Consider the following 13,832-nt stretch of genomic DNA (forward strand, 5'->3'; position numbering starts at 1 on the left):
GAGGGGCGGAGGGGCAGCTTCCCCCCCACAGCCGGCCCTCGGCCATCCGCTCGCCGGTGGAAGAGCCGCTCGGACCAGCAATTTCTATCCCGGAAAGAACCGGCTGCCGGGCCGGCGGACAGCGCGCCGGCTTCTCGCGGTCCAGCGTCGTCTTCCCAGCGCAAGGCCGGGCCGGCAGTCTCCGCGCCACTCCTGGCCGGGGCAGAAGGACCTCGCTTGCTGGGCCTTCCACTGGGGGGGCCTTTTCTAGGGTTCCGGTGACAGCCAGCAGGTGCGCCCCTCCTTTCTGGGAACAGCGCCCTCTTCCTCCAACCCGAGCAGAGAACACTGCGCACGTTTGGCAGTGAGCGCCTGCACCTGCCCTCAGCCCGCTGCAGCTACGCGGGAGGTGCGGTCGCTTCTCTCTGTTGCTGCTTCTTACACTCTCCTTTCCGTACTTGATTCTTTCTGGACTGCCTAGTTTCGGGCAGTGAGTGTGGGGCAAGAGTTCTCTTCAGAGACACCGAACGAAGACAGACATATCTAACAAGACCACGGCGCGGTCACCGGGTGACTTCCACAGCAACAGAAATGACAGTGGGAGCCTGCAGGGCTCCAGGGCACAACGGAAAAGCCTGCACACAACCACGAAGTCCTGCCTAGATCAAATCTTTGTTTGAAGCTTTTTAGGAGACAGGATCTCGCTGTGTAGCCCAGGCTGGCCTTGAAGTAGTGGGCAATCTGCCTGCCTCAGCCTCCTGAGTGCCATGCCCAGCAAATCTTAGTTTTAAGTAGAAACAAAATCTGATGGTGACGCCATCTCCTACTTCAACAGAAACTACCTGAGACTTCCCAAGAGCTAGCCAAGCACACGGGCAAGAATGAGACAAGACCCTTAAGGGTGTTAGCTGGTTTTTGTGACAGGTGACAGGTGACAGAAATCCCCATCACTGCTGTCTATACCTAGCGATTCATTCATGTGGTTTCAGGCCCAAAATGAGCACCTCATGCGTCCCTCCTGAGCCTTCATGACCTCTCTCTCTTGTTTTTTTGAGACATGGGATCTGTATAGTTCAGGCTGGCCTTGAACTAGTAGTCCCTACTGGCCTCCAAGTTTCCGAGATCCTCCTGGCTCAGCCTCCGGAGTGCTGGGATTGCAGGCCAGCGACACCACGCCCGGCGCTTCATGACTCTTGACTCTTCCATCTGAGGCAATGCTTGAGCTTGTGCGGGGAAGTTCTGCACATTTCTGTCTTCAGGTTCCGTTTTTACTCCGCCTAACATTAAAATTTTACCGGCAGAAACACAAGGAAGTTCTAACTCCACTAAGATCTTCTGTATTGGAAAAAGTTTCTTTCTGTTTTGTGTCAGAGTTGCCGCAGCCCTCTCTGCTGGAGTATCTGCTCGCCAAGGCAGTTCTCGAGAGGAGCCTGGAAGAAGTAACTGTGACCGGTGGCAACACCGCTGAGGGTGGGGCTGGAAACTGGGCTGCATCCGGACACATGCTCTCCCGAGGTGGTCAGAAAACGACCCCACGTCCCAACCCCCGGCAGCCTCCAGGAGAAAGCTGTCGAGGGAACTAGAGTGCGCGACACGCTCACTTGATGTATTAATTGTGAACGAATTAAAGCAAACTTATGTTAGGGTCACCTCTGTGGCCCCCTTTACGCTTGTTCTGTGGCCCAGGGATTGGCTTGCAGGTGCCAAGCGAGGGCTCCACCGCCAGCAGCTTCCCAGCCCCGCAGCGCCCTCTTGCGTCCACTAGGAGAATCTGTGAACCGTGAACTGGATGGGATCCGACTGAGCTACCAACGTCCTGAGAACATCAGGCAGATAACATGGCAGGCTAGACTGTCACGTATTGCTTCTGTCAGTTTGCTTCCTGTGAGTCAGACAGAGATGGGAAAAACTTTCTTCACAACTAAGCCAGGAGTGTTTCTTTTCCAAGAGAAGAAAACAGATAAGCAGGTCTGACAGAAGAAACATTTAAGAATATGGGAAACATTTCTTCTCACAGACTCAGCTACTCACACAACGAAAATGTTCTGTGTGACCACTCAGGAGCAGACAAAGAAGAAAGTGAGCGGCTGTGCCAGGGCACAGGGCAAGGACCCTCTGGCCAGGCGAGAGGGAAGAGCGAACGAAGGCGAGAGTCCGCTGGAGAAGAGGGGAGAAATGTGCTACTTTGTAACGCAGACAGGAAAACTTGAATAGGCAAAAGAAGAGAATAGCCAAGTTTAGTAATGGAATGAGAAAATAATTCCGAGCTCTAACAATCATTTATATTTATACTCAGTTGTAAACATGTAAGAAAAATCCAGGGCACAAAGCTCAGTTTTAGGGTGCAAATACAGTCTTGCTGTATTCTGCAAGAGAATGCGCCACTAAACTAAAATAGCACTCAAAGCAACACAGACATGAAGCTTTCTGATAAACTAGACTCTCTATGTGCAAAAAAGCAGACATAAAATACCTAGGAGTGTCCTTATCAAGAAAGAGCCTGCAAAAACACAGAAAGGCTTTTGTTAGTGCAGCAACAAAATCAACAGCAACAAAAATAAAAATGAAAATAAAAAGAGAAGCAAAAAAGCAAACACACACACATATAAAAGACTAATACAAATTTGCCTGTGAGCACAGTGACCTCAAGCCCACTGGTAACTAACAGACCTGGGGACACAATGTGGCACGGGGCTTACAGTGACACCGACCCTCCCCTGCAACTGTCAGTGAAGGAAAGCGGGCACAGAGATGTGCAGACCGTCTGTGAACAACACTTCAGCAGGGACCTGCTATTAGGAATGGCGCCGAGAGAAAGCCCTGTGAGTCAGTTCGCCGCAGGACTGGGGAGGAAACGCTCCTGGGGAGTAACGCTCCTCGTCAACTGCCCTCCAGCGTCAGTGTGTCAGCAAAGCCTTGTAAGACGCACCCCACACACTGCACTTCTGCAGTCCAGCGGAACACATGCAACCCTCCACAGAACAGAAGCTCTCCTGGCCAAACTCTTTTTACAACTCACTGCATCAGCTTGCGTTCTCCATTTCCTAGACCTGAACCCTCACACCCTACACTGCAGACGGGTCTCCTGCATCCGGACAGCAATGCCCAAGGGTCTGTGTGCTTGTCACGGCTTAGCAGTACACAGATGGCCCAACCTGTTCACACCACTCATGCTTACCAGGATCACCTAACCTGACTAACATTACGAAATCAACGAAGAGCCAGGCATGGCGGCACACACCTGTGATCCCAGCACTTGGGAGGCTGAAGCAGGAAAATTGCCATGAGTCCCTCAACTCTGGAGTGCTGGCGTTACAGGCAGGTACCAATGCACTTGGCTATCACTTTTGATTTTAACCAACTCTTTTTTCCTGCCCTGTTGGGGATTAAACCCTGGGAGCTATATCCTAATCCCTTTTATTTTGAGACAGGGTCTTGCTAAGTTGCCCAGGATGGCCTTGAACTTGTGATCATTCTGTCTCAGTCTCTCAAGGAGGTGGAACACCACATTCTTTTGCTTAACTCTAAACTTCTGTTATACAGGAGAAGCTGCTTCCACAAAGCCACGGTAGCCTCCTGCTGCATCTGACCTGCTGCTGGGCGAGAGTCCGAGGACTTTTCAAGGTTCCTCTAATGCAGGCAAACTGAGCAGGCCCGCCCTTCACCCTCTTCCCTGCGGGTTTCGTTAAGTACCCGAGGGAAATGTCAGATGCTTGTTCACAGTTGCAAAGCAAGTCCAGAGGTGGTGGTGAGCCCCAGCTGAACACTGGCTTTCCATGTCTAGTGAAAGGCAGCATGCCGTGTGGAGAGGCTGCCGGCCTCGGGGAAATGGTATCCACTGGCCACGACGCTGCCTGGGGAGGGCAGCGCACCCCTCTTTGTCTGCCTCCCCTCCGCGGACGCACCCGACACTCCTTCCTCAGGCCCTGCCAGCTCCTCTTGCATGCAGAAAAGCAAGCAGAAGCGTGTTCCTTTTTTTCTGTTTCCTATGAAAACTGAAATACAGGAAAGAAAGGAATCCTGGCCCCAAGCTTTTATTCTGCTTCTGCCTGTGGTCTCACTTCCCAACACAGATGTGCGTACACTTCTCAGAGCAGACAGCGCACAGGGGTCCCATCATGGGCAGTGTCTTGGTCCACACCCACGTCCCTGCGGCTCCTGCTTCCCAGCCCTGAGAAGCCAGCAACTGAGTCCCTTCCTGGGGAGGCAGAGGACCAAGCAGCCTGAGTGCCAGGCTCAATGGGAAAACAGGATGGCCAGGCACTTCATGAACGTCTGCCATCCTGTGTTAGAGCGAATTGTAAGAAAAGCCAGTGTAACTTGTGCACCGCAGGGCCGTAACTTCCGTCTCATCTGATGTTACATAGCTAACCACCTGGGGGTCAAGCCAGGGGAACACGTTAGAGATGAAAATAAAATCTGTTATTTAGAGCAGCCAGTCTTAGTCATGAGAGTTTCTATTAATCTGTCAATGTGACGCATAAGCAGGAACCAGAAGTGCTGACTGAGCCTGTTCCAGCAGTGGCAAAGGCCCACAGAGCGGCGTCCCTGTCCCGCGGAGGGCCCGCTCCACGCCACTGAGCACCAAGAACACTTCCTCAACAGCCGCCGTGTTATCACAAGCCGCTTAGCCTTAGTGTAATCGTCCTTTAACGCGGGGCAGCGTGCTCAACTTTGTTTGGATTTTTTTCTCACTGAGTTACATCCCCTTGAGCTCCATATGGATACAGCGTTCTGTGCCCTGGGGTAACTGAGCACACAAGCATCTCCAGTCACTGCTGGCTTTTTTTTGGAGAGCAGGAGTGTATGGGAGGAAACAGGGATTTTCCAAGTGAGAACAGCAATGGTTTCTGCATCTACACAGAAGTCACAAGCAAATAAGGGATGTGACACGGTGCCCGCGCCTTGGTGCCCACCTGCTGGAGCTGTGCGAAGCCCTCAGGTACTTGGCAGAGACGATGTTTAGGGAGAGGATGGCGTCAACCGCGGCTTCATCCACCTCGGGTTTATTTCTAATGCGGCCTGCAGGAAAGGGTGAAGACACCATGTAGTGGGCACATTAAACACAAGGCATAAATTCCCGGGGCCAGAAAGTGACTTTCCAACCTCTAACTGCAGGTGCTGCAGAGCGTTAGGCTACCCACCGGATCCTGCCTGTTTGCCGCAGCGGCCCCTCCCCGCCACACTGATTCTGTTCTGAGATTCCATCTCTGACGCTTGCCCCAGCTTTTCCTTGCAGGATCACGTCCCGCTCGCTCACACAGGCCATGGCCCCTCGGTCTGCAACCTGGCAGCCGCCCATCTGGTCTCCTTGGTGTCGCGTCTCCCCTCTCCCACCAGCCCCGCCCTCATCCCGCAGAAACCTCTGGGCCGCTGACTCGGTGTCCCATCCTCTCCCTCAGATTGCTACCACTTTGCCTCTACATGCATGCTGAGGCGGGCAGCACTGCAGGGAAGCTAAGAGCACCTCCAGGGCTGACTGCGCGCTCAGGCAAGGCTCTGCTCTCGCCAGCCGCCAAGCACGGGGTTGTCTTCCTCCTTCTCTGCACCTTGGGTTCTAATAGTACCAAGTCTTCCCAGTCACGGGGGTTAAATAACATAGCACATTCAGAAAGATACCGCAACATGGTGAACAGTACAACAGCCTGTCAATCAAATAAATCCTAGGGCTCTTCAGAGAAGCCTACAACCACTGCCTCTGCATCCTCCCCTGCCCTTTCTGGCAAAAGCATCTTTTCTGTCTTGCATATCAGTACTCCACATAAAAATTAATTTTTGGGGGGTACTGGAAATCAAACTCAGGACCTTGCACTTGCCAGGCAAGTGCTTGTGCCACTGAGTAAAACTAATTTTCTTTGTTTTTGTTTTTGTTCTTCGTCTTTTTGAGACAAGGTCTCGCTATGTACTTCAGGATGGCCCTGAGCTTACTTTGTAGCCCAGGCTGGTCTCGAACTCGCAACGATCCTCCTGCCTCAGCCTCCCAAGTGCTGGGATGACAGGCGTGCGCCACCAAGCCTGGCTAATATTAATTTTCAAGAAACTTGAAAACAACAGCCCCAGCAGGAGAGTATAAACTCCCTCTGGGTTTCTTCATCTGGCCCATGGAGAGACAGCACTTCTATGGACAGAATTGAAGGTGTCCATTGGTTTGGATGGGGAAAAGATTATGTCTTTTTGAGACAGGGTCTCACTAGGCAGTTCAGGCTGGCCTTGTGCTCACTTTGTAGCCCAGGCTGGCCTCAAACTCGCAAGGATCCTTCTGCCTCAGCCTCCCAAATGCTAGGATTACAGGTATGCACCACCACACCCGGCTTCATAGGTTGGTTTCAGACTTGCGACAATATTTCTGCTTTAGCATCCTGAATGCTGGGATTACAGGAGTGTGCTACCATGCCCAGCTTTCTTTTTTTTGGAGACAGGGTCTTGCTATGTAGTTCAGGCTGGCCTTGAACTCACATGTAGTCTAGGCTGGTCTCAAACTTGCAGGGATCTTCCTGCCTCAGCCTCCCAGGAAAAAGGTTACATCTTTAACTGAAATTTGGTGTTTCCTTAAGCTTTGGAGGGCAAGTTTAACAGTGTCAGTAACTGTGTCCTCTGTAGAAACCGCAGATGTTTCCCTATCAAGCTAACCTAAAGTATCTTTTCCATTCATCACCACTGTGAAATGATACAAACTAGATCTACAACTAGATCCTGTTATTTAATGGAACAATAGAGAAGAGCTCATATTACAAATCTATTTAATTCTTCTTAGTTTATATTTCAATTCATTAGTTTCTTTCTTTCTTTTTTTTTTTTTTTTTGGTACCAGAAATCAAACTCAGGACCTGGCACTTGCCAGGCAGGCTCTTGTGCCGCTGAGCTATATCCCCAGCCCTCAATTCATTAGCTTCTTTTCTAATTCTAAATACTTTACTGTCCTCAGTTAAAAACATCATAATTCTGAGCCAGGCGTAGGGAAACACATTTGTAATGCCAGCAACTAGGGAGGTCAAGGCCAGCCCAAACTACATAGGGAGACCCTACAAACATGCAAAACGGTAATTCTGAGGCTTCACCACAGCCTAAGAGGTCATGACAACCAAAGGTTCTGTGCTGCTGCCTCAGACTTCTCTACGGCCCACACTGTATCTAGGAACACACTAGGGTCTATAGCTTGCGCTGGGGCACACATGCCTCTTTTCCCCACTCGAGTGTCGTGCATCCGGCACACTCTTGCCTTTCTATCTGGGAAGTCAACTACCAAAACCCTCTCAATTCTGCACCTATTCAGAGCCTTTTCCTCGGAGTCAATCTAGTCCTCCCGGACGGCTTTTGGTGGTGATTCTCCTAGCACAGGTCTCTTGTGCTCACTTTGGTACTCACTTATCCACTGTTTTGCCCGTGTGTCTGTCGTCTCCCTAACTCCCTGCAAGCTCATAAGAGACTTATTTTATGCCCTCTCCTCTCCTCTTCAGCAAAGAACCATAGCCACTGTAATGAGGTGAAACAGTGGTTAGATGGAGGCGAGCTGGGAAGGGTTTCACCGTGAGAGAGAGATACACGGTTGGGACTGAGGCCCAGGCCTTGTGCATACCAGGCAAGTACTCTGCTGCTGAGCTGCCTGCTTAGCCCCACGACAGAATCCAAACTCAAGGCCTTGGTCCCCTCCACAAGCTGTGTTCTCCAGTGCAGTCTTCCACACACTTCCTGGCTCCAAAGAGGGCACAACAATACCTCTAAATGCCAGGCTCTGCCCTCAGGCAGCGGAGTGCACTCACCAACCACCAGCTCCCGGACATCTTTCCAGTGGAGCTCGCTCCCCTTCTCGTGGATAATGGTCACCGTGATCCTCCGCTGGATGCCCTAAGGGAGGGCACAGAGGTGCAGCTCAGCTGGGGCGATCCACCATTTCCCCTGCTTGCTCTTTTCTGGATTGTACGCTGGGGGTGGGCAGGAAGGAGAGGTGCGGAGGGAGGGGAAAAGCCGGCCACCCCAGGAGACAGGGTCAGGGTGTGAGCAACAGTAAGGGTCTGATCTGTTCTGAAGAGTGGTGTGCTGATTTTATGTGAGCATGGGACTTCCAGCTCCATCCCGCCTGGCTCCGAAGCAGTTCTGAGCACCTAGTGCACATGTTTTTGATTTACCAAAGGGGATGATACATTTGAAAATCAGAATTTTAGTCCTTTGAAACTCTTATCCTCTACCCCTGTTAAAAACTTTTGGCTGTGAAAGCATAGAGCTTTCAAACGTCGTGAAGAGCATAAGAAAGTGACAGGGGAGCTGCACAAATGACAGTAACTGAAGGAAATAAGTTCTTTTTTCAAAATAGCTATTCTAAAATATGAAGCAAGGGTATACAGAAGCCAAGGCCTGAGGAAGGAACAGGAAAACAGTGTATAAGCCCTCCCCAGTTCCCTCCCACCTTTGAAATAGAGAGGAAAGTTGGCAAAAAGAAAGCACTCTGCTCCTTATTCTACACTCTTCAGTGTACCTCCCAGGCCCTGTCTTCCTCCTGCCTTAGTACCTGGTGAAGCAAAAACGTCCCCTGGCAGGGCAAGCCTGCAGTATGGTCAACCACAGCCGGGATGTACCTGCGACAGAAATGCAAAGGACGAAAGTAAGTGTGGTGACATCTGCGAGGCCTTCCCTGGTCCCTGCGGCCCCATCTTTGGCTGCCCCAATGTCTCTCCTGTTGGCATTTAATCAGCCAGCCACCTGCATCTATAGCTGTTCCTGCTCATCCATGTCTCACTATTCTTACTAATGTGCTCAAAGCATAGCAGTGTTACTTGTTTCTACCTCTGCCCCATGCATAAATATTCAGTAGGTAATATACAAGTGCAATAGCAATGGACAGGAAATATGCCTCTCCCTCATAATACAAGTCACAATCACATCACAGATCTGTCTATCAAAGCCACATTCCCCAAAGTGATGTAGTTCCAGGCAGACTTATACAGGATTGACGTACCACTGTCCTACACATAATAAGGAAGGACTTCATACATGCTTCCTGCTGAGAAAAACAACAGTGGTTCTCAGTGTTTATACACACAGGAACATTCAGGAAATTTTTTTTGTCTGTTTGTTTTTTGAGACAGGGTCTTGCTATTGTAGTTCAGGCTAGCGTTCAACTCACTGTGTCACCCAGGAAGGCCTTGAACTCACAGTGATCCCCCTGCCTCTACCTCTGGAGTGCTGTGTGCCAGCACGCCCAACACTTTCAGTAACATTTATTCCCTGCCCTTTAGTTGAACAGATACAGTCCCCTGCCTCTGTTTCAGGGGTAGGATCTCTTTTGCATTTTTACAAAAGCCTTTAGAGAGAACTATGAACAACAGTTATACTCATCTCTTGCTCCAACACAGCTCAGAGAGACAAGTAAGCTGATGTTGATCATACTGATCTAAAACAGAAGTTCCTAACACAGCCAACAACAGAGGGGTGACTTTGACCCCAAGGGACACCTGGCAATGTCTAGAGACATTTTTGGTTGTCACAACTTTAGGATAGAAAGTACTGGCATTTTGTAGAGAGAGGCCAGATACTACGAATATCCCATAACATATGGGACAGCTGCCCACAGGGGAGAATAATGTGGCTCAAGATAGTGCCAAGGTTGAGGAACCGTGGTCTGGGGCAACGTTCTGCCACAGATCCCCTCACTGACCATATTTGGCACTGCCCGCTCCTGCTGCTTTGCTTGTGATAAAACCACGATGTGATGCTCTGCCCTCAGCACCAAGTGCGTCTCCACCTCCTTGCTGTTGCTAACGAAAAGGCAAGTTATTATACTGCGTCCTCAGTTCCCTGGCAAACATCTGACCAAAGAAATACACTATGATCACGAAAATTCAATTCAAAATAGAATGCTGGTCATGAGAACGATTCATGAACCTGCACAGAAGAGACTCAAACTTGTGTTTCCTAACCTTGAAATACTACATTTAAAAGTTTAGAAAGTTGGACTTACTCTCCGGTAGGCTCCAGTTCACTGATCTCAAACCAAACCAAGAGGTCATACTTGCTCATGCTCTGGCCAAGGCTGGTTTTGCTCATGGTGTTTAACTTGGTGGCTGGAACTTTGAAAAGATTTTAGAAAATGTCAAAATGTGTCCACGCATACTTAGCAAAGCACCCAAGGTCAGTCTTCAAGGACACACTTGGGGAAGGCAGCAGAAGCCCCAAAGAAGTATCAGTATCAACCGCACTAGTGCCTCTGGTTCAGGGAACAAGGGACATGGGTAGTCACTACCTTTCCTTCTCAAAAGACTGTCTCCAAAGATAACAAATGGGTTTTGTGTGAAGTAAAAATGTCCCAAAGACCATTACAAAACCCTGGCATTCCAGAGTCTCCCATTCAGCGGCCTGTCATTACCTGGGCGCAGCGTGGGAGACACAGGGTCTGGAAAGCAGCTGGGGACAACCTCACGCGTCCTGGGATTCACAGGAACTTGCGAGGCGGAGCACAAAGACAACTCCAGCCCAGGGGCTTCCGACCTCCCTCTGCCTAACGTCATCTGGGATTTTATTTACTTTTGTGGCACTGGAGATTGAAGCCAGACTGAGCTATATGGTCACCCCACATCTTAAAGATGGCAAGGCCCAGAGAATCAAATCATAGGCTCTGGGGGTGGGACACAGTCACTCATCCTAGGCTTATGTTTCTCAGCTGACTCCAACGTGCAGGCAACTCTACAGACCACTGGTTTAATCTGTAAATGCAGGGATCTGTAAATGAGCTTCTGTTACATTTTCTTCAGATTTAAATCCCCCTTCCTGACAGTACTGATGCTCTGCAACTTTAGTTAGGATGCCTCCCCCTGTTAGTCTGTCTCCGAAACTTTCAAAATGCAGGTCATAAGGGACAGGCCACTAACTTGAGCTATCACAAAGGCCACAACGTAATGCACTTGGGGCTTTTTCAACCATGCAGCACTGTTGAAGCAGGCCGCCTATCAGCAGCACTCACCCCAGCTGGACTTCACATACCCTGGTGACACTGGTCAGGAAGAGCATGCAGTCAATGCTGCTGGCAGCCAGCTAAGGGGCAGTGAACAGAACCACAGGGCCTAAAAGACCCATGGCTGGGGATGTAGCTCAGTGCGACAGCACTTGCCTAGTGTATATGAGGCTTCAGATTGGATCCCCAGCACCACAGAAAAAAACAAAGCCCAAGCCCAAACCCAAACCAAACAAAAAAGCAATTACTAGTAAAAATCTTCAAAATTAAAAATACTATGGCAGGGGCTGGGGATTTAGCTCAGGGACACAGCGCCTGCCTGGCAAGCGCAAGGTTGTGAGTTTGATTCCCGGTACCAGAAAACAAACGAACAAACAAACAAACAAAAACCTATGGCAGGGAATCCAGACAAAGAGAGAGCCTGCCCCCTGGGCTGACATGGAAGAGGCACAGGTGGTGGGGCTTCCTAAAGCCTTTCTGGAGGGAATGTGGCACGATCCAGATAGTGTGGTGAACTCTACGTTTAGCTCAAGAAGCAGACAGAAGCATCAGCGTTTCATTCCTGGTGAGCCAGGCTTGAGGGCCAGCCCCAGAGGTTGGTTCTACATCTAGAGCAGTGCTAAGGCAGCTACTAACCATCTCGTTTGGGTACCCTCTCGCTCTGGCAGCTGGGCACTGGCAGAAAGAGAAAAGGCGGCACCGGGTCAGCCTCCTTCTGGAAGGTGCCAACAGCGGAGGATGCAAGCACACTGGCGTGCTCAGAAAACACGTCCAGCACATGCACATTCACATAGCCAGACACGAGAAACCGAATCAGCGCAATCTTTCGTTCATGGTCTGAAGGTCGCGGTGATGGAGCCGAGAAGCATGGAGAATGCAGAATGAGCGTAGGTGGGGAGAAGTGTGACAACGGGGCAGGATGGAGAAAGGATGAAAATAAAGAAAAATCAAAACAAGATAAAGGAGGAGAAGCAAGTTCAAGTCATAGTATTCTAAGGGTGATTAGAATTAATACTGTGCACTTCAAAATAGCTAGAGAAAGGACTCTGAATGCTCTCACTACAAAGCAATGACCACTGTTGAAGGTGTGGGTTATGCTAATTATAATGCTGTATACATGGTATACATGTACTGAACATGTACAGTTAGTACGTGCCCGTTTGCTCTAAAGAAAACAAAGTAACAACAAAAACAACATGACTGGACATGCAGAATATATTCAACATGCAAAGAAATGCTCAGTCACTGATAGTGAGGGGGGAGCTGCACACAAAGCAATGATTTAGGAAAAGGGATGTTACGAAAATCTGCTATAAGACCAGAGAACCAACAGAGACAGGGCCCTATTACTTCTTACCTTACCTCCGGAACCAAGAATTCTAGTTCCTGCTAGATGCATTCAAGGAAGCACGAGTACGTAAGGGTACACGGAAGAGGAGGAAGAATCCCAGTGTGATTTTTATCTGAACATCACCAGAACAAGGATGTGTCCACACAGAGAACATCAGGCAGAGCAGAGCTGGGGCTCACCTGGCTTGGAGAGTGGCATGGGCGGAGGGAAGAATCGTCGGGAAGGCTGAGGCGGACTGCAAGGAAGGGAAGAAAAACATCTTTAGGACTTAAGAGTTGGATCCCGGTATTAATGCCATGTTTCAGCTCTGCATGATACCAGCTCTCCAACCTAATCCCACACGGTAATACAGGCTACTGCATCTTAATTAAAGTTCCCTGTAAATCGCAGCTAATGCTGACACCAGCACCATCCAGAAGCCCCTGGCTTGCTCTCCTCATCCATTCTAGTAACTCCACTTAGAGCATCCACTTCATGAAACTGAGGGATTTTAGAAATAATTATACACATTCTTCATGTTACATTCCTATTACCCTAACTTCCTAGCCTATTCAAACTCTCTTTACACAAAAAAGTGGCATTTAAACTCATGTGGGCAAAATTCAATTTGCTCTGTCTAAAATAGTAATTAGGGAGCTAGAAAAAGGTAGTAAAGTTTCTCAAAAGGAAACAGAGGTGTTACGGTTTGTGTCTGGATGTGCCCCCAAAGACTCATGTACAACCCTTTATGCAAAAGGCATTTTAGTCTATCTCTAAGAGTTGACAAAGTCCTAACAGTTTCAGCATTGCTGAAAAGTCCAAGTCCCAAATCTCCTCTGAGTCATAAGGCAAATGCTTAGCTGTGAACCCCTGTACAAATGAAAACAAGGTTAAACACTTCTAATATTCAATGGTACAAGATAAACATTGCCATTCCAAAAGGTACAAACAGGGGAACACAAAGGAATGGGTCCAAAGCAAGTCCAAAATCCAGCAGGGCTAACATTATGTCCTGTAGTTCCATGTGGAACATGAGAAGCAATCTGTGGCAATTGTGAGCTCCAAAGGGCTTGCGTGACTCCACCCCTATGGCACTTCTGGTGGTTACATCCCCCTTGGCTTCTCTCTTAGGCCCACTTTGCTCCCTCCTTGCAGCTTTCCTTAGATTATCCACGTTCCTGGCTTTTCCAATCTTCTGAGGTCTCCATTGCACTTCTTACTTCATACTCACAGCTTTACACACTTCCTTCCCAGGGGCACACTGCCTGGCCTCCCAGGCCTTCTGAAATTGATGTGGAAGCCTCTTTAACCTCAGAACTCTTGCATTCTGTAGGCACCTAAAACCAGTGCCATGTGAGTGATGACATGGTCTGCTGCCACCTGGAGCAGTAGCCAAGCTTTCCTCTCTTCTGGCCATAGGGGTGAAGTGCCTGGATCGCTGAGCACTCTAAATCCAATTCTGAGGAACAAATTCTCTATGCTGCTGCCATTCTGGAACCTGGTGTGGCTGCTGCTGCCATTCTGGAACATGGTGCTCAGTGGTTTTCTTCTCTTTTTTTTTTTTTAATTTTTTTATTT

At 49.3% G+C, this 13,832-nt stretch overlaps 1 protein-coding gene across 1 annotated transcript in view; it reads right to left on the minus strand.

The window, feature by feature from the left end:
- The window catches only part of Kif1b (kinesin family member 1B), a gene marked incomplete in the record, with an annotated part of 137,055 nt that overhangs the window by 16,185 nt on the left and 107,038 nt on the right, over positions 1 to 13,832 (minus strand). Inside the window, 5 exon segments of the mRNA XM_013504249.1 lie at positions 4,896 to 5,001; positions 7,740 to 7,824; positions 8,486 to 8,552; positions 9,935 to 10,043; positions 12,455 to 12,510. Coding sequence (XP_013359703.1) covers positions 4,896 to 5,001; positions 7,740 to 7,824; positions 8,486 to 8,552; positions 9,935 to 10,043; positions 12,455 to 12,510 — 423 coding nt within the window.

Source organism: Chinchilla lanigera, unplaced genomic scaffold (assembly GCF_000276665.1).
Source record: "Chinchilla lanigera isolate Chin_1 unplaced genomic scaffold, ChiLan1.0 scaffold00085, whole genome shotgun sequence".
In the NCBI taxonomy this organism is placed as follows: Eukaryota; Metazoa; Chordata; class Mammalia; order Rodentia; family Chinchillidae; genus Chinchilla; species Chinchilla lanigera.